Source organism: Cylas formicarius, unplaced genomic scaffold (assembly GCF_029955315.1).
Source record: "Cylas formicarius isolate icCylForm1 unplaced genomic scaffold, icCylForm1.1 PGA_scaffold_2__14_contigs__length_35257938, whole genome shotgun sequence".
Lineage (NCBI taxonomy): Eukaryota > Metazoa > Arthropoda > Insecta > Coleoptera > Brentidae > Cylas > Cylas formicarius.
The window spans coordinates 27985236-28006132 of record NW_026844319.1 but is presented as its reverse complement, the minus strand read 5'-3'; the positions used below and the strand labels follow the sequence as shown (position 1 = coordinate 28006132).

The following is a 20897-nucleotide window of genomic DNA, read 5'->3' as shown; positions in this document are numbered from 1 at the left end:
GATAACTACGGGTGAGACTTTATACAGCGAAATTTCGAATTGTCGTTTGCCATCAACCCTTCACATGGATAAACTTAACTCTCGTGTATAGAGGCCTTACCAAAAACTTCCTCTGAGTCGTCGCTTGCTAGTAAGGAGGCGGCAAAACAGTTCTCCGGCCTCCCGTACCCCTTTTGCACAACAGGGAGTGGTATCGATTGTCAAGAAGCAACGAGTTGCGTCTTTTGGCTTGAAAAAATATTTTTTTGATCTTTTTAACTTCACACCAGAAGAACTTTTTTGAGAAAAACTCATTCTGATTAGAAACTGTAGCACACGGTAATTTTAATTTTTGGTACTAAGACGTTGCTGAAGAGATTTAGATTAATAAATCTTTGCTTAATCAAGTTTGAAGAATAATTTTAAGCGGCAAATTAATCGCAAAAGTATTTTTAGTCAGCATTTCCAGGTTTTCTCTCTATTTAGTTCGGTATTCATTGCATTCTTTTAAACACCTCCTAGGCATGGATTGTTTTAGAAGTCTGCAAGCGCAGAAATTTTCTATTGGGTTAATGTTTGGGCTACAAGGTGGCCACTGTAAATCATCTATAAGATTATTCTGTAGTTAGGCATTGAACCTCGTTGTGCTTGAATTTTAAAAGTAGTAATAAATTTTCTTCTGCATATTATTGAATGACGTTTTCCGGTATGTTAATGTAGTCATGGTATCCGTTATTCTGTAAAGTGGATCACCCACCTCCAAATATCACCGTTTCCCTAGTGTAGCGTGAGTCATTTGGAGGATGCCAAATAAAATGTTTCCCATCAAAATCTTGGACTCATCTCAATATAATAAAAAACTTTCATTATTGGACGTTCGAAGTAAGATAATGCCTCGCAAATTACAAACGGCTTTTCCGATTCGCTTCAGGTAGGAGAGGCTTCTTTCTTGGAACCATGCCAAAGAGTTGTGCCTCGTTAATACGGCTTTCTTGCAACTACTAATCATTTCTACAATATTTTGATAGAAATGACCTTTTCTCTGAAGAGTAATAATAATTTGCCTTTGATTTTCGGTACTACTCTTTTGCGAACTAACCCACTAAATCTATATGGTAACGATCTCATAACAAACCTACTGTAGCGTTTCCAATTAGTTTTCCTTTTAAAATAAACGAACGAATAAAATTATTGTGTCAATAATAATAAATATACATCGGAACAATAGTAACAATTTCATAACATTTTTGCCGTCATCGAATAAGGAATTTATAAATAATGATATAGGTCTGTTTGATAACTGAATTTTGAGCCCATTGTGGGCGAACGAGATATTTACAAAAAAAAAGGTTTAAGGTTATTTTAAAAAGAAAAGTTTGAAGTGCCACAATCATTTTCAATTTTGAGTCACAAAGTGTTTAAATTTAGTAATATTGGAACCAGATGCCCCTGTCAATGTTTTCGAACAAAAAGTATTAAAATATTGCGGGGATCAATTATTTTGCCGATGAATTTGTAATTAAAGCTACCGTTAAGGAAAATAAAAGTTGTAATATGGACAGGATTTTTATTTTACGATCTTCTGGTTCAAGGGTAAATTATTTAATCGAGCCTTTGCTCAATAAATTTTAATAAAACTCAATTATTATAAAAACAATAAATGTGTTTTAATAAACTGTTATGCGAGCGCGACCATAACAAAATGTTTATTAGTAATCACCATAGTCCATAAGGGAATAAATTGGTAGTAAAATCATGGGCGGCTCGTAATCACCAGAAATCATTTGTTCCGCTGCATGCATCCGATATTGTTGAATATCGGGCAGCAAGGACACAATTAAATAAAACTGCAAAAATAACACTTATGTTAAAGAATAGAAGAACGCGCCACTGACCGCGTCAATAAACATCTCGAATCGCATGCATTTCTGCAATTAAGTATAAATGAAGCGCCAATTGTTTAAGATGTTCCACTATTAACAGACACAGATTTTGTTCATACGTGAAAATAAACCGAATGCTGCATATCTGGTGAAAAATAAACACTGCAGATAAAGCCTCAGAATGGCACGAGATAAAAATGAAACATCCAAACAACAAACCAAACCGTAAGTAATTTGGGATGCGATCATTTTTTTCTTTGGTACCGATTAATCCAATATTAAGTTTTCCTTCGATACTACACATGCAAAATTGAAATACTTCTATAAATGATATCTATGATCTATCTTCGGGATCCACTGAGATAAAACTTTTGTGATAAAAAACTTTTATAGAAATTTAACTTTTAGAAACGATGAAAAAACGAAAGACGACATGGTGCCATACTATAAACTGGTAAGTTACGATGACGTCGTCGGTAACTTACCATTAAAAGTTGGTCGCAAGTTTACAGACACTGTTGACTTTGTATATTGATAGTAGTAACAACGCCTAGTTTTTAGTACACATTCGCCACACCATTGGACAAAATATTAATACTAATCGGCACATTGGGATCAGTAGTGTGCGGAATTTTGCAACCGTACATGATGATCTTGTTCGGGGACGCTTCTGGAATTATGGTGAACTATTTTACTAGCATTGAATTCAACGCTACAGACGCAAACCGAGAGAGAGCTGTCGAATACTTGTACGACGGTATTCTGGACTTTTCCATCCGTACCTGCGCTGCAGCCCTTGCCATTATCGTCGCCACTTACATTACGGGGGTGGCATTCTCATACAGTTCTCTTAGGCAGGTCAGTACATTATTTTTTTTATCTTGGAACAGGTTTGTGGTCCCCAAAATTAACATCATCATTAATCAATCATGATGAAACACACCAGAAATACATTTTGGTAACATGCGAGTGAGTTCCTTAAATTTATTGCTATTGATCATTACAACAAACACGATGAGCTACACATCCCCATCAGAGACGACTGGAAGAATGGTCCCCTAATAAAGACACAATAGGAGTCGGAATCTACGAACGCAGAATGAAAATGAAAATTTCCTTTTAATTGGACAAGTTGTCGATCGTAATCGATCACAGCGCTACTATAAGTAGCAAGGCAAGAAATCTATTAAGATACAAAAGCGCCCACAAAATAGCTTGCAAAAATTCTTTAAGAGGCATGATCGAACCAGAAAATTCTTAGTGGGGTGTCTAACTCTCTTGCCAAAGCTGCCAATCAGCAGACCTAGGAAGCAACGATTGGAATGCCGGAAGGAAACAATGAATGGAAATTTTGCCAAGAAGGGCGTATGAAACGGGAGACCTCTCCTATCTGTCATTGATAACAACAACGTTGATGTAACCGGCGGACAATTATAGTTTTTTTAGCCCGACATGTTTGAAAAACGCCAATTCCCTTTTTTGTAATTTTATTTTATACATTCGTCTTGCTTTGGCAGACGTTCAAAATGCGCAAAGAATTTCTGGAGAAGACGCTGAACCAGGACATCGACTGGTACGCCCTTGCCATTATCGTCGCCACTTACATTACGGGGATGGCATTCTCATACAGTTCTCTTAGGCAGGTCAATATATTATTTTTTTATCTTGGAACAGATTTGTGGTTCCCAAAGTTAACATCATCATCAATCAATTATCAGACAGGTAATAAAACACACCAGAAATACATTTTGGTAACATGCGATTGGGTTCCTTAAATTTATTGCTATTGATAATATCCAAATTGATCATTACAACAAACACGATGATACACATACACATCCCCATCAGAGAAGATTGGAAGAATGGTCCTCTAATAAGAACACAATAGGAGTCGGAATCCACGAATATAGAATGAAAATGAAAATTTCCTTTCCATTGGACAAGTTTTGGGTCATAATCAATCACAGCGCTATTATACATACCAAGGCAAGAAATCTATCAAGATACAAAAGCGCCGACAAAGTAGCCTGCGAAAACTTTTTAAGGGGTATGATCGAACCAGAACGTTCTTAGTGGGGTCTCTAACTCCCTTGCCAAAGCCTGCAATCAAGGAATGGAACGAAACTACTCATAGGCAATGAAAACCTGATCCGCCAGCGAATTACCCTAAAACCCATATGCCAAATTGGCAGCAGACGTAGGAAACCACGATTGGAATGCCGGGCGTATGAAACGGGAGAGTTTATCCAGGGTACGTTTTCGTCTGGGTCGAACTAAAGGGTAGGCTTTGGGAGAACTCTCCTAACTGTTGATGTTGATCTAACCTGCGGATGAAGATAGTTTTTCGAAATTAGAAATTCGTTTTTTTGTAATTTTATCTCATACATTCGTCCTGCTTTGGCAGACGTTCAAAATGCGCAAAGAATTTCTGGAGAAGACGCTGAACCAGGACATCGGCTGGTACGACCAGAATCAAACGGGCGACTTCGCCAGCGTAATTACGGAGTAAGGTCGTAGCACCGCTATAGCAGACTGGTCGCGTAACGCGTATTCTCCGCAGCAACATTCCCAAAATCGAAGAAGGCATCGGTGACAAAGTCGGCACGTGCCTCTTCTTCTTCTCCACTTTCGCTTCGGGTCTTATATGGGCTCTGATCAAGGGCTGGAAACTGGCTTTGGTCTGTTTAGCGGCGTTTCCCATTCAGCTTTTAGTGATGGGCGTGATAAGTTGGGTAAGTAGATTTATAATACAGAGGCGTACTCGAATAATGTGCGACATGCCAGCTGTCCGCTAAATACTGTAAACAAGAGATGCAAGCTTACAGTGGGGCGGGTTCTGTTGCCGAGGAGGTACTCAGCTCTATTAGAACAGTAGTGGCGTTTGAGGGGCAAGAGAGAGAGTGCAAAAGATACGAAACATACGTGAAAGAAGGTAAGTGGGAAAGGCGGTGCGTTTAATCAATATCAACCGCGATATGCTCTCGTTTTAGCCAAAGACAATAACATGAAGAAGTGTCTGTTTAACGCCATCAATCAGGGTTTCATTTGGTTCTTGACATACTCGTGTTACGCGCTTGCCTTTTGGTATGGTATCGGACTGGTGATCGAAGAACGCGCAATACCGATTGAGCAGCGGGTATATACTCCCGGTAACATGATAGGGGTGAGTTTTAAGTTCAGCCACATTTTCTCGCCTGCACCGAAGTCTTGAAGGTATTCTTCGCTACGTTGATAGCCACCTGGAACTTTGGTAACATCGCTCCGTTCCTGGAAGTGTTCGGTATGGCTCGGGGGGCAGCCGTCAAGGTGTTCTCCATCTTGGATAGTAAGCCGCTCATTCATAAGAAAGAAAACGCTGGCAAGAAACCCAACTTCAAGTCTGATGTGGTGCTGCGCAACGTCGGGTTCAGGTACCCCTCGAGGTCAGAAATACAGGTGCTGAGAGGCGTTAATCTGCAAATTAAGTTTGGGGAGACGATCGCTCTGGTGGGTCACTCGGGTTCCGGCAAATCTACCATTATCCAGCTACTCCAAAGGTTCTACGATCCGAGTTCGGGATGCGTAAGTCATTTATCGTAGTTTTAAAAAAATTAGCTTTTCATATTAAAATGATTGTTCTACAAAAAAAATTGCAAGATCGTTACAAGAATCCGTTTTAATATTTGCCTAAAATGTTCGCCAGACCTTAACTAATTAAATTTACTAATAAATATCCTCCAACACATGCACACATACTCAGTTATCCTATTTAAGGAGACCACTAACCACCATGTTATATTAATTGAACTATATATATATATATATATATATATATATATATATATATATATATATATATATATATATATATATATACATACATAGTCTTGCAATACAGACATCAGCGCTGCGGCTAACAGATGGGTATGATTGAACCGATCCACGAAACCCACAAAATTAAATTGGCTCACTTTTGCACGCACCCAGTATCTAACTGCACAAAATAAACGACGAGAAATGAAATCCACCGTGGATTCCGATTCTTAATAGCAACGACTGCGGTGCGGGGAAATAGGTGCTGGATTTTGGTTTTGGACCGACTATTCGGGATCTGGTCGCCCCAATTTATCTGTTTGATATACTAACAATTTTGGAGATGGCACCTTTTCCAGATCTTAATAGACGGTGTGAATTTGAAACAAGTTAACTTGAGTCACCTGCGAAAAAACGTAGGAGTGGTTAGTCAAGAGCCGTCGCTGTTCGCTACAACGATAGCCGAGAACATACGTTACGGTAAACTCAACGCCAGCACCGAAGAAATCGTACGGGCTGCGAAGAAGGCGAACGCCCATAGGTTCATTCAAAATTTGCCTAACGGCTACCAGACCCTTATCGGCGAAAGAGGGGCGCAACTCTCCGGAGGTCAGAAGCAGCGCATCGCCATAGCCAGAGCTCTTATCAAACACCCTAGTTTATTGCTTCTCGACGAAGCCACATCCGCTCTCGATACCGAGAACGAGGCCGAAGTACAAATGGCTCTGGATTCGGTATGCGTTTTTAGAGACATTAAAGAGTAATAATATTGAGGTGAAGCATGATTCTAGATCGACTACACGTGCACTAAAATTGTGGTGGCTCATCGGTTGTCGACCATCAGGAACGCCGACAGAATTATAGTTTTCGATCAAGGTCGCGTCGTGGAAGAAGGTTCCCATCAGCAAATGATGGAGGCTAAGGGGGCGTATTCTAAAATGATCAACTCCCAAGGGTATACCGAATTAAATAGAGAAGGTAATAATTTTCCCAACCACTACTTACCAATTGCTTTATCTATTTTCAAACTCCAAGACGACAAAATCAATGAGGTCCAAACAAGGAAATCCTCCAGAGTTAAGAGCATGACCTTCAGTTCTCACAGTGGCTACGGCAGTGATTCAGACGACGCGGATACCGAAGTTGTCGAGGTATGGTACTATATTGTTTTTCCCCATCACAGAAGTTAGCTTGGAATATTTGCAGGAAGAAACTGAAGAGCTGAGCTCCTTCCAGGTTATTACCAAAATCTTAAAGACAAACTCCCGCGAATGGTTGGCCCTTTCAGCTGGTTGTCTGGCGTCGGTTTTGAACGGTGCATCCTTACCCATATATGGTTTAGTTTTCGGGGACATACTGGGAGTGAGTTACTGCCTCAAAATATGCGGTGGTGGGACCACTACGTTTGTTTTAGGTGCTTGTTGTCGTGGATGACGAGCTGCTTAGGTGGCAGGCCAATCAATTTTGCTTATATTTTCTCTATCTTGGGATAGCCACCGGAATATCTATGTTCCTACAGGTGCGATGCACTTATGGTTTATTAAAGAAGGTCAATGGCAGTTTTAGAGTTCTAGACACCCATGTAGTTTACGCTTTCGAATCTCGGTAGCACATGCATTGTATTTGCAACCCTAATAACATCAAATGCTTTAGTTTTTCGCTTTCGGATACGCGGGAGAAATCTTAACGTACCGCTTGCGGAACTGGACGTTCGAGGCGATGCTCAAACAAGAAATGGCGTGGTTCGATAGGAAAGAGAACGGAGTAGGAGCGTTGTGCGCCCAACTCTCCGGAGATGCGGCTAGCGTTCAAGGAGTAAGTAAATCTCGGGTGAAGGAAACAACAGTATTAAATGGTTCCCTCAGGCTGGAGGTTCGAGGATTGGTATAATAATAAACTCCCTGTCTACTTTGGCTCTTTCCATCATCTTCGGCATGTATCTCGAGTGGAGGTTGACCCTGGTCGTCCTGGCGTTCTATCCCCTGATACTTTTCTCGATGTACTATGAGCGAAAGTCGATCCAATCGGACTCCACCAAGACCCAAAAGTTGCTCGAGAAGTCCGCAAAGGTAAGCGTAGCCATGTTGTTACAGCTTTTGTCGATGCAAGTGTTCAGGTTGCAGTTGAGGCCATTGAAAACATCAAAACGGTGAAATCTCTTGGCTGCGAACACATATTTTGCGACGCCTACAACGTAGAGCTCTCAATCTGTATTAAGATGGGGTTCAAGAGATGCCACCTGCGCGGATTTATCATGGGATGCGCACGCAGTCTGATGTTCACCTACGCAGCCGGACTCACTTATGGGTCCAGGCTCGTCGTGGTTGCTCACGTCGACAGCGCGACCATTTTCAAGTACTTGGTGAAGATAACATTTAGGCGGGCCTATACTATGTGAACGTTTCAGGGTTCTGGAGGTTATTATATCGGGATCATGGTCGATAGGGAACGCGCTCACCTTTTCTTCGAATATGCAAAAGGGTTTAACCGCCGCAGCGAGGATTTTCCACCTAATCAAACGTATACCAGAAGTCCGAAACGAACCAGAGGCAGACAAAGCGGAATGGGTAAGCTGTGCGGTAGAGAGAGGGTATCCCCAGTTGACCTCGCTAGATTTTAGGACAAGGGGTGCGTGGAATTTTCAAAGGTTCATTTTTCTTACCCTACTAGACCCTCAGTGCAGGTGCTTGATGGTATTGACCTGTCGATAATGGAAGGAAAAACAGTAGCTTTAGTAGGAGCTAGCGGATGCGGAAAGTCTACAATTATCCAGCTTCTGGAGAGGTTTTACGATCCCACATACGGCGACGTATTGGTAGACAGGGACGACATCAAACACGTGACTTTGGAATCGCTTAGGTTCCATCTGGGTATCGTGTCGCAGGAACCCAATCTTTTCGACAGAACGATAGCGGAGAATATCGGTTACGGCGTGCGGAATCGGAGCGTGAGGAAGAAGGAGATTGAGTTGGCGGCGAAGGCGGCCAACATTCATAACTTTGTCGCCAGTCTCCCGCTGGTAAGTCTGTAATTATTGCAAGTCAAGAAGTAATACGGCCTTGCAGGGCTATGAAACGCGTCTGGGTTCAAAAGGCACGCAGCTTTCCGGAGGTCAGAAGCAGAGGATTGCTATAGCGAGAGCGTTGCTGAGGAATCCGAGGATTTTGCTTCTCGACGAGGCCACGTCAGCGTTAGATAACGAAAGCGAGAAGGTAGTACATTTTTTGAGTGGGTTTTGCAAGAGATTTTCCACGAGTTTAAGAATAATGTTTTCTTACACTTTAGGCAGTTCATGTTTTTGCAGGATTTTTACCATTGTGCACCACATTCCCTCGGTTATTTATTACACCTTGTTTTTTTAATTTTCTTTTTTCCTTTGCGCATGTTTTTACTTTTTTCTATATCTATTTGATTCGCATTCCCGTCTTCTAGAAGAATTTGGTTTCCGTGAAAATTCTTTATTCTCAAAGTTTTGATTTTTTTACTAGCGAGTTACATGCCAATAACCTGCTTATCCCAGTATAATTTAATCGCACTGTATGCATTTAGATATCGCTTTGTTTCGTTTATGCAACTTCAGGCAGTATACTTGCTTTTTGTTGTTATAAATTGTTCCCGTTTTTAACAACAATAACAAATAAAAAACAAAAGTTTTTGCCGAAAAACTTATCTTTATGTTACACTTAATCCTTTTTAATTTAATCATAAAAACTAAAAACCAAAACGCATAATTTTTTTTCTTGAAAAATGTTCAGCTATCGCCAGAATTTTACTTAGAAGTTTTCTTTGGCAATTTATCGCTCTTGGCTTTTCATTTTCTTATGTTTATTATTTTCGATGTTCGAAGAATTTTACCATTTCCATGTTAAGAAAATTCCACTCTTTGGTAGAATTTTCCCTCTAAATTAAATTTATGAATGTTTTTAATTTTTTGTTTTGTTAGTATTTAATTTTCCCGCACTTTTTTACATTTGTTATAGATTGTGCAGGAAGCCCTGGATAATGCTAGACAAGGACGGACGTGTATCACGATAGCTCACAGATTGACGACTATCCAAGCGGCTGATTTGATATGCGTCCTCAAAGAGGGAAAAATCGCCGAGACGGGCACCCATACGGAGCTACTCGAGAGGAAGGGATTGTACTTTGACTACTATAAGCTTCAGTCCGGTCAGGGTTAAACGACTCGCTAACTCGGCCATGTGGCGGCGCTGATGAGTAGTTTCATTTAATAGAAAACCCCTATTTAATAGATTCTTATTGTATTTGAACAACACAGTTTACCTTCTGCAATTTTTAAACAAATCGTCCGGCATATGATGAAAATGATCAACGAAAAAATCTGTCCCTAATTTTAATCAAAATTTATTTAGTTTTTACAATTAAAATAATACTCCAAGCTTGCGCCAGACTTTTTTTAACTTTTTCTACAACGAAAATCGAAGACTAATCTAATAAATCGCAACCTGGAGCTTGGCTATGAGAACTTCCGTCACTCCGCAATGAGTTCTTCACAATCACAGCAATCGCATCGATGACATTATACTACACAAGATAAAGCCGTACTTGCAATTTTTGGCGATTTTCTAGGATACAACTAATCCCATAATAGCAGTTTTGTTTGATGCAAAGCGAAAAGATTTTCAGAAATGTGAAACGTCACACATAAACTTCACCTAAAAAATTGTCAAAATTTACAAGATTTCTATCGATTTAATGTTTTTGGTTTATAAACGTCCACCACTTGCGCGCATATCCAGTATTTAAACTTACATGACGTTAAGATCGATTAAGATCGGGACTGGTAATTCAAACTTCCATTGTCAATCATTATAGAGCGGAACTGAGAATAAGGTGCAGAGCTATCATTTTTTATACGGTCCTCAACACGCTAGACCCTGAATAAATACCAACAGTTGGACTTTAGTCTAAGATGACACTCTCATCTTGCACTGCTCAACTATTCTCCTAACCAGCTTACTCCACCATACCCGAAAGAGGTATAATGGATCGATAAATTTAACGGCGAGTCTATATACGATGAAATTTCGAATCGTGAGTTGCGATGTCCTCTTCAGATGGATAAACTTAACTCTCGCGTATAGTTCTCACGGAAAACTTCCTCCGTTGCGACGTCTCCGCCTGAGAAGTCGCTTCCTCGTAAGGGGGCGGCGAAATCGTTCTTCCGCTTCTCGTACCTCGCGTGCTCCTGTACAAACAGCTTTCGCCGAACCTCTGCGGTGGTTGAGGAGGTTGTTGCGTGTAAGGTTGGTGTTCTTCCACCGTCGGTGGTATCGATGGTTCGAGAAGCAACGAGTTCCGTCTGTCGAAAAACGATATCTTGCGAATCGCCTCCTTCTTCCTTCCGACGTCTTCGTCGGGAGGCCTTAACGAAAACCTCCTGCGACTCAGTTGCTCGGGCACGGGGTGCACCTCGCTGATCATAGACGGTCTCCTACGTATGTTGGCGATGATGCCTTGCCTGCGACTCTTGGGCGACATCGTTTCTTCATTATTTTCGCGTGGTATCAACGCCTCAGAAGACGTCACCACCGACAACGCTCTAATGAAGTCGGCGATGGACGTCTGTTCGAGTATGTTGTCCTGCTGGGTCGACGGGGCTGACATCCTGCGTCTTGTAATGTCCTGCTTCTCCACGTCAGAGCTCGTCTCGTCCCTCGACATCAAACGCCTTCGAATACGTTTGAACATATTCTGACGATCCACCTTGCGTACCTCCGGGGTGTAGTTGGTACCGTAGCGCTTGCGGTACTCCATGATGGCGTGGTCTGCGTCTGCGCCGTACCAAGTGTTGTCGTTAGTGATGCCTAGTGAGAAAATCTTCGGGGGTCTGATGTCGCTGATAGCGCGTCTTCTCTTCGGCTTCATCGAGATGGGATCCGGCGGGGGTTTTTCTTCGACCGCAGTGGCGCCTGTAAGAATGTGTAAGAATGTGGTAAGAATGTGGTAAAGTACTGTCTTGATGGCAATTAATTTAAACAGTTACCTTAAGAGTCAAACTCGATATATTGCCAAGTTTGAAGAAGCACTACATGGGTAATGCTATAAAAGATGGGTTTAATGAAGGTGCTTGGACAAATAGAAGGCTCATTCTCATTTCTGCAAACTATAATGGAGAATCCGAATACTTTACTTTGAACCTTGACTAACCTTGAAAACCCTTGTAGTTTTTTTTAAAAATATTTTTACCCTGTAAGGCTGAAACTTTTTTGACTTCACACTAGAAAAGTTTTTTCTTTTGCAAAAGCATATTCTTGGACAAAATCTATATTTCAAGCCGTTTCCGAGATATATATGCAACTTGTAAAAAGTGAAAAATGTCGTTTTGACAGCTGCCAGTAACAAAATATTCAAGGTGTTTCGTTAATATGTCACAAACGTGTTACTTTTTGAACTGTCATAAGGGTCTTGAGAAAAAAATAACTTTTTTGCCATATCTTTTTCTATACAAACATTCGAAACATCATGCCTAAGTGGTCAAACGTCGTAGGTGGCCTTATGCGAAAAAAGTGCTTCTCGTAAAAGTAAGTCTAATTTGTCAAATTTGCTCCAACAATGACCCGGAGCTCAAAAATAAAGAGGTTTACGTCAGAAGTTGATATTTACTTATAGTTTTTTACTATTATATCTATAAATTATCCGCTATGGAGCAATATGAGATACTACGATATAAATCAAAATGAATAAATTTGTTCAACAAATGTTTTCGAAAATCATTGTCATTAAAAATATTGAAAGGAATACGGATCCGAGCCGCTTCGGGCATTTCCGGTATATTACCGTTCGACTTTGAGCAATCGGATGTTTTCGGAGATTTATACGTGTTGTTTTGTAAAAATTTTCCGAAAAACTAACGGGCATAGAAATAGTATAGTATGCAACACGTTTGGTAAACTTTTTAAGTCACTTGTTTATTAAATAGTCGCTCCGCTGCCCTACGCTGCGCTCCGCTCGTGCCAAATAAATTCGTGACTCAAATGCCGTTTACCACATTTGTCGCATAATATTACTATTCCCAAGACTCTCCCTTCCTGTTAAACTTCAATGCCGTAGGCCTGGCGTTTCTTGACAATCATTAGATCCTGTTACGTGTATGATTTTAAGAAGATTGTGTTTATCAATGTAGGTCGGCAATCGTTTTATGTGGATATACTGAGTGCTCGAAATGGTTATTTTGTCATTTTCAATTGAAATTGCTTTATGTATTTTGTTAGTTGTTTGGCAGAGGCCCCCGATGCATAGAAAAAACAAAAAAGCATTTATATGCATATCAACAAACCACAAAGTAATACAAAATAAAAAATATATATTTCAAAGTATAACTACCAATTAAATAAAAATTTAGAAAATATATCACACACTACGCAAAGTCGAGAAATACTAAAAGCAGTGGCGTACCATTTTTTCAATTAAAATATTTTCACATTGCGTTTCTCTGTATTCTCTATCCAATTTTGACAAAGAAGAAGAAGAAGAAGAAGCAGCTTTTTTTTGTAAATTCCAACATCCTGTAAAAGAAAGCGATTGCAGACATAATTTCTTAATATTATCTACGGAATCACACCATCAAGAATGTTGTATCATGCAGCTTTAAATATGGGACACTGCTCCCGTTTAACTGGTATTTTCGGTCATTTTCAACACGCTTCTGCGCAACCCGGTAATCAAAAGGGGTGAACTCTGAACATTCCAATCTGGACCCTTAGAATGTTCTAGTTAGAAAAGAGAACAGATAAAAAAGAGATTTTACTCATTAGAAGCTGAGATGAATTGAATCAATGAGAAAGCACCGAGACTCAAGATCGATTTTTGAACACGACGAATGAGAAAGGGCTTACTCAGTTCGAAGTTGCGATTGATGGCGGCATTGCCGACCTCCTCCAGGGATTCCGCGCTGAGCGCGTTCACCACTTTGAACAGCAAGCCTGTCTGGTCAAGGAACCGATTGACTGACCCGAACGTCCGTTCCTTGTCTATACGGTCCAGGTCCGTATCCGATTGCACCTTGACCGAAGCTGCTGACCTGTAGCATTCGGACATTGCGCGTTTTCTAACCGCGGAAGGAGAGTGTTTCGAATAGAGCTCCAGGTCCGGGCAGCTCTGACTCCTGCCGATGGTATGCGGCGGTACTACTTCCGCTTCGTCCTTGTAGATCGGCTTTACTTTCAAAAACAACAACTCGTGAAGTATAGAGCGGAGCTCTTCGCGGATCTTCTTCGGTTTTATGTTTTCGCTAAGCATATGCTCGATCTGCTGGATTTTTTTGCTCCGCATGCCTCGCGAGATGAAGCTCAGTATCATCGCGAGGTATCCCATCCCGAAAATGATCCAGACGAGGAGGAACAGCTGGTAGATTTTGTAATACGGTCCGAAGTGGTTCACATCGTTGACACCTTGTAAGAGAATCGCCTCTTGGGTTTCGTTTCTGTGATTTACGGATAATACGGTACCTGCTACGTAGTCCCCAAAGCCGATGGTGCTGAGAGACACGAAGGCATAATACACCGACACGTCGTACTCCCAGCCTTCGAACACGGTCATGATGGTCGACGGAAGAAACACGAAGAACGTAAACCCCGGTACTAAGTAGAGTACAACCTGACCTACGAGACCCAGTTTGGCAGTGTCGTAGTCCAGTCTGGTCTTTTTCCATCGCTGGTACAACTTGGTGAACTGGAAAAGAGTTCGTGTTATCACGCGCCTGTTAGTGGGAGTTGGTTTAGGCTCACCGAGTTGCCGAAAAACTCTCCGAGCGTGAAGATCACTATGCCGTTCATCGGGATACCTATCAGACCATAGAATATCATAAATATTCGGGTAAACATCGTGGTGGGTGCCAAATTTCCATATCCTAGAATGATAAGTGTTGTTAAAGTATTGCTATGCGTTCCCCTTATCGTCGACGCCGTAATTATAGACATAACTCGCGTGGTATTTACAAAAATATATCGTTATCATACAATTGACGTAGGTATGACCTTTAGGTAACAGTAAACAATGTATTTCTTGACATTTAAGTGAAAAGAAAATACGCTTCAACGATTTATAGATATACATATTTATCATCAGTGGCTTCAAGAAAGAAGAAAAAAGAAATGGTTTTAGAGCATGGTAATGAGAAGCTTGTTTCAGCTGGTTTGGATGTCATTCAACGCTATCGCTTACGAGTACTCTGGCTCGGAGATTACGAATATTTCGATGACCCTATTTTGATTAGGCAACTAATTAATCAATTTCACTCGTGGTTAAGTATTTTGCTTTGGCATTAATTAGTAGTTTCGAGTCGATCAGTATCTACTGTTTTCGTGGTTTTGAAATCGTCAACAAAACATCTAGTTGACGCAAATTTAAACTACGACAGAATTCGAGACTTGGATGATGGGGTCGTTTGCCTTATCACCTCTAGAGACATATCCAACCAACATACATTGCAATATCAGATCACGCGCCAGATAAAACGTGAAACATGCCGATAGCAATTCTTACCGATAGTACTCACGACCGTTATTACGAAAAATAACGAATGATAAAAGTCCCATTTGTCCACGATAGGATCATCGTTGTACGAGGCCGTGAACGGTTTGCCGCAATATTCGCTCAGGCTCAGAAACAGGTCCATTCGGGCCGAGTAGTTCCCCTGGAAGTGCTCGATCAGCAGACCTGAAATCATAAATTCGCTATTTATAAAAAAGCCATCGGGATTTCACAGACTTAAGCATAATCATTTTAGATTATGTTCATTAATTCAAAAAATGATTTAAGAGTTAATTTTTGTTTGTTGGGCGAGCTGAGCTAGGTGTTTCAGTGGCGTCTTGTGGGGAATCTTTCTGAGCTCTGGTCTTGTCATGAACATAATTTTCATAGTTAGTAAGTTTCTTATGAGGAAAAGGAAAAGAATGTGACAAGTTATTGCTTATTTTGATTCTATAATGTTATGAACAAGGCGCTTTTTGAAGTGGTTTTTGTAAAACAGATGTATTATTTTCAAGAGATTTCCACTATGATATTTTTCAGGTCTGCGTAACCAACTCGCTTCCATAGTTGCAAATTGTATAACAAATTTACTTCTGCAATTTTATGAAGCTGATTATTCTCTGCTGCAACCTGGCTTTGTTCGCTGTTATCCGCTATATCCAAGTCTCCAAGAAGCACAATACAATTAAATCAACTTTTTTTAAGTAGAGCAGATTTGTAAGCACAAATATACCACCAGAACTGGGAATAGTTTATTAGGAATAGTTAATAGGTTAAAAAATATCTGAAATAATTAATAATTCGTTCCGACTAAGCAATCTGTGAATTCATTTCCTTTGAAATATGAATGATGCCTGCAAGCTGTTATCTTAATTTTATAAAGTCTTCTTTAGACTACACCTAATGAGAGTTCAATCGTCAAATAAATCGCCAAGAATAAAGCAATTAAATAAAATAATTTTTGGGGTTCGGCATAAAAAGCACACCAGAACTTCACAAAGTGAGTTTTAGACTAGCCAGATGTGTTTTAAGTAAGAGCTCGATAACATAAAAGTTCAACATATCTGAGGTCCTCTAGAATTTGTTTTTGAGGACGAGAAAATCTTAGGGACCGTTCTTGGTCAACGACCAAAATTTGAAAATCAATTGAATTTTATAATTTTATTCTCTTGTGAAGTAAAAAGTATTTGGGTCATGAGTAATTGTTTTTTTTGCTTTTTTTGCAAACGTCCAGAAAATTATTGTCATTGTGACGCGGTATTATATCCTAACGAGCCAATATTTATCGAGCCACGGTTTTGTTTGTTTCGTCGCCGTTAGTTCAAGTCGTTATCGCCCATTACGTAAGAACAAATCAATTAGGACACTTATGGCGTCCGTAAATGCTGCTGCGTCCGCGCTAATTTTATTAAACTCAAATTGGCAAATTACATTTGTTTGTCCAACTTTTGTCGATGCTAATCGTCTTATTTTTTGGGACGCACACTTTTTGCCGGCGTATTCGGATATACTAGAAAAATTTGACCAGAAAGGCAGAAAGAACAAATGACTTTAACGTGAATAGTAGCCAATTATTTATATCCAAGTTCTTTAACAAAAAATGGAAATACTTCGACGCTTTTCACAATGTATATCGGGAAGCGATAAAAAATAAATCCAACTCTACTGACGCAAAGAACCGAAATGACCAGTGTTTGAAAACCCAATATCGGTAAAGAATTTTAGGCAATTTCGTGGGTGTCCCACATCATCTGCCGTCCAGTTTGCCAAAACACTAATTTTGCATACAAGACGTTGTCAGATTTGTTAAGATTTTCATTATCGGACTGTGGCTACTGAAATTTTTATTTTTTTCCACCAAAATTGTACAAAAGTCTTACAAAAAAAAGAAAGAAATCAAATTTCCTCTGACTTGTTTGGGAATTTCAAAAAAACAAAACAAATATTTATAAAATAAATAATGAATAATAAAAAATATTTCATAGAACTTTGTATTTTGATTACGAAGCAATTTTAGCAGATTTTGTAGTATAAACATGATCAACTGTTAAGGTTGAGCGCAGCTGAGCAAATGCTTAATAAACGAGTGACTGAATAAGTTTATCAACGTGTTGCATACTATGCTTTTTCTACGAACACTAGCTATATATGACTGAGTGAGTTGTGACCTGATCAGAATTGGCAAGGGTCAAAATAACACTAGGGTTTAAAATCTACCGATAACTTCCATCGCTCACGATACGGGACTAAAGCACCAAAACGTTTAATGAAGCTAATGTCTTAAAGTCGCATTTTTCGCACTCTCTGATGAGTGCATATTGGTATTTTACAGTAGAGACTAGCAAAAAGCAGGTGTGTCAAACTTAGATTTTCATTCATTGAATGTTGTATTGTGAATAAGTGCGGTTTAAAAAATGTTTTTGCCTAACTTTTCAATTGGGATCCGAGAAAGCCATGTAAATTGAGGTTGCAAATTGGTCACCGTGTACAAATACCAGGTTCCATTGTCAGTTTTCTTTAGTAGTCGCAGTTAAACAAGGTCCGCCTAACTCACAAGCGGACTACACTAAAATGTAAGAAGAACGAGGACGACAGCACACGCGACGTATATAGCAAAACGTATCGAATTTGAATCGAATTGCTAATATCTCTCAACGGACTAAGGCTGCTTGCTTCTCACTATATCGGATTTCTGGATGTAGCGCAGATTCGTTTAAAAGAAATGCGGTTTCCTAACCGAAGCATAAAAAATTATAATCGCTTTTGCCAATAAACTAGAAACTGCAAATTGAATAATTTAAATGGACAAAGATATTCGTGTTATTACCTTTTTTTTCACGGCCGTGGTATATTTTATTGAGCGAATATTTATGAACCAAATGTTCCGAATCAGTTGAATTATATCGAATTTTAGTTCCTATAAAGTCGGATGTCTCGTTACTCTACGTCAGACCTGAGCCTATTGCAGTGAAAACAAATCACGGACTGGATAAAGTTTTTAATTATTTGAAAAATTTATTGTAAGCCATTTTTTTATTCAAAATTTTGAAATTTGAAAAATTCGTTCAAACTTCTAAAATATTATGAGATTAATAATTATTTTAGTTTTATTATTATTATCAACGTTATTTTTTTTTAAATTAATTTTCGAAATTCAAATCTTTCTGAATATTTTCATGTAAAAATATAGTAGTTTGCGTTGTAAATACGCTCTAATAAATCAATAGCATCAAGTAGGTCCCCTACGAAATTTAAAGGATTATTTTGTGGTACGTGAATTTTTTTTTAAATATCCTTAAATTGCTTTTCATAGCCTCACTTCATTGAAACCCCCTATAACAAAGATAGTTTTATATGAAAACGTTAGGAAAAATATAGTGCTGTTAAAATTTAATGGAAATTTTATCGGAAGATATTCAATAGGGTTTTTGACATTTTGAATTAAGATAACAATTAAGAATACTATAGCGTGTTTTTCATGCACCTCTTTGCCTACGGTGCTGGAAATACGTAAATCTTCAAGACAGTTTAGTTTTTGTTAGTTTAGAAAAGCTGTGCTTTTAGTTACCGTTTGTACCCTTGCCAATTGAGGGGTTTCGTTCGTAAAATGGATTTGCAAAATGGAGGCACAAAGAGAACGAGTGCGCTGTAATTTGTTGTGATTAGTGCTCTAAAGTGGTCCTCTATAAGTATTTCAGACAACTAAAAGTTCTATTTTAAGTTAAACTAACCAAATTGTAAAAAAAAATTAAAATATGTATTGTCAATGACTTATATCTTTTAGCGACTTATAACAAACTTCTCGTCACGACCTGATAAATTACTTAAATTGAAGATAAATTAAATATACATTGCTTCCAAAAAATAGTTTCTATACCTACAACTAAAAGTTCTGTTTTAAGTTTAAGTTAAATTCGGAAAAAATAATTAAAATATGTATTGTCAATGACTTATATCTTTTGGTGAGTTATAACAAACCTCTCGTCACGACCTGATAAATTAAAGATTAAAAATTAAATTAAATTAAATATCGGCTATTATTTAATTCGCTGGATAGAATCTGATCTTGCCAATGAGTTTGGGAAACTACCCTATACATTGCTTCCAAAAAATAGTTTCTATACCTTCTAGGCGTTTCTTTTCCGCCCTCTCTTTCCTGTTCTTATTGAATTCCTCCTTGGACTCGACGTAAAAAAATATCGAAGCCCCGACCAACAAGTACAGCACGAATATGCACAGCAACACGAACCACTGTCTCTTCGACATCTCTCTGATGTCGTACCGCCGATTACCCGAAACGTACGGGAAGCGGGGACTCTTCCAAACACAAAGGTAGCAGGATGGACCGCGGACGTATCGCAGGAGTGGAGCGACTATTGTTCTTTTCTATTCGGATCGTATTATAGAACCGCCGATTGTGTTTGCATCTTTGGTTTAAGATATACAACATCGCGCACACACACACACACAAACGATTTTACGGAACACTCGAAAGATAAACGTTTACGGAGAATTGGAAAAAACGAAACGGGCTTCGTCCATACGACTTTGATAAGTACGAATTGAGTACCTTTGCAAAACGATACAAGCGCTATTAGCGATTTTAGCCTTGTGGTGGTGCTACGAGCGCGATAGATAGGTAAAAACACCCGTAATGGAAACCCATCGCGCTATATGAAAAACCAGCGGACTGCTAGGGTACTATAAGCTTTGTAATAGTTTGAAACTAACCGCTTAATTAACCGATCTTAAAGGTGTGAAATTAGTAACTATTATACCGGGTGTCCTCTCACGCGACTATTTGTAGGAACCTTGACGTTGTGCTACAAGAAATGTTGGTCTCATTGCGCCTTTCTAGAGAAAGGAGTGGTAGATCCGGACTGTTGCCCCCCTTTTTTTTTTAATTTTTCCTTTCTAGTAGATTTAAATCACTTAATGCACGTAAATCTGCCACTTCAAAAAATGCTACGATTTAGTGCTATATATCCGTTATGGAAGATAAATCATTACTTGTCAAAGCAGACCAGACGTCTCGACTAAAGCATCTTGTTTGTTATTAATACCTTGGGTTGTTTATGTATTTTTTAGAACAGCTCAGATAAATGCTGTTTATAGGTTTCGGCTTTGTCGAAGAAAGTGGGAAAGTTGGGTGATTTTATGTAGATGATTTACCAGTTGCCATTAAACCTATTCGTTTATTGATTGTTCGGATCGGTTCTGCTATTGTTGTCTCTTTTTAACTGTGTGCGTTAGATAGAGAGAGATGTATTATTGGATATGTCATATAAACAATGGAATAATAATATATTATACAAGTGCGGTAAACGGCGTTTGAGTCACCAGTTCATTTGACACGAGCGGAGCGAGTGTTTAATAAACGAGTGAGTTACAAAGTTTACCGAACGTGTTGCATAATATACTTTTTTCACGACCTTTAGTTTTTGGGCACATTTTCCCAAAACAACACGACATGACATGATCGTCAGAATTGACAAATGTCAAAATTCAAGGTGTGGGAAATATCTCCGAACACATCCGATTGCTCCCAAACCCGTGCGGTAAAATGCTGGAAATGTCCGAAGTGGCTCGGATCCGTGGGAAACTAAACTGAAGGGGTAAAGCGACGCTTCCCGCACGCTAAATCGGTGTGTAATTAGGTGTTTTACAGACTCCAGTAAAAAAACACAATTTTAAAACGTTATGTTCTTTACTTAACTTTTAAATATGATCGTTAAGTAGTTTATTCAA

At 39.2% G+C, this 20897-nt stretch overlaps 2 protein-coding genes across 5 annotated transcripts; one reads left to right on the top strand and one right to left on the bottom strand.

Moving 5' to 3' along the window:
- The first annotated feature begins 1930 nt into the window (after positions 1–1930).
- On the top strand, positions 1931–10075 carry LOC132698597 (ATP-dependent translocase ABCB1-like). Of its 4 annotated transcripts, none has more exons than XM_060664788.1 (21): positions 1931–2087; positions 2271–2316; positions 2561–2720; positions 3380–3505; positions 4267–4367; positions 4423–4594; positions 4647–4794; positions 4853–5025; positions 5076–5423; positions 6014–6388; positions 6446–6632; positions 6690–6805; positions 6861–7016; positions 7069–7173; positions 7308–7469; positions 7520–7723; positions 7771–8009; positions 8062–8221; positions 8275–8673; positions 8720–8866; positions 9635–10075. In XM_060664788.1, the coding sequence occupies exons 1-21, from the start codon at positions 2060–2062 to the stop codon at positions 9833–9835; spliced, it is 3753 nt and encodes a 1250-aa protein (XP_060520771.1). In that variant the 5' UTR covers positions 1931–2059; the 3' UTR covers positions 9836–10075. The 4 variants fall into 4 exon arrangements, with proteins under 4 accessions (XP_060520771.1, XP_060520769.1, XP_060520770.1 ...); XM_060664786.1 differs by having other exon boundaries at positions 2424–2720; XM_060664787.1 differs by lacking the exon at positions 3380–3505 and having other exon boundaries at positions 2424–2720.
- A 198-nt stretch (positions 10076–10273) lies between these two features.
- LOC132698599 (open rectifier potassium channel protein 1) lies at positions 10274–19697 on the bottom strand. Its single transcript, XM_060664790.1, has 6 exons — positions 19274–19697; positions 15162–15335; positions 14405–14526; positions 14126–14348; positions 13514–14068; positions 10274–11587 (listed from the first exon to the last, which is right to left on the bottom strand). The coding sequence occupies exons 1-6, from the start codon at positions 19413–19415 to the stop codon at positions 10743–10745; spliced, it is 2061 nt and encodes a 686-aa protein (XP_060520773.1). The 5' UTR covers positions 19416–19697; the 3' UTR covers positions 10274–10742.
- Between the last annotated feature and the right edge of the window lie 1200 nt (positions 19698–20897).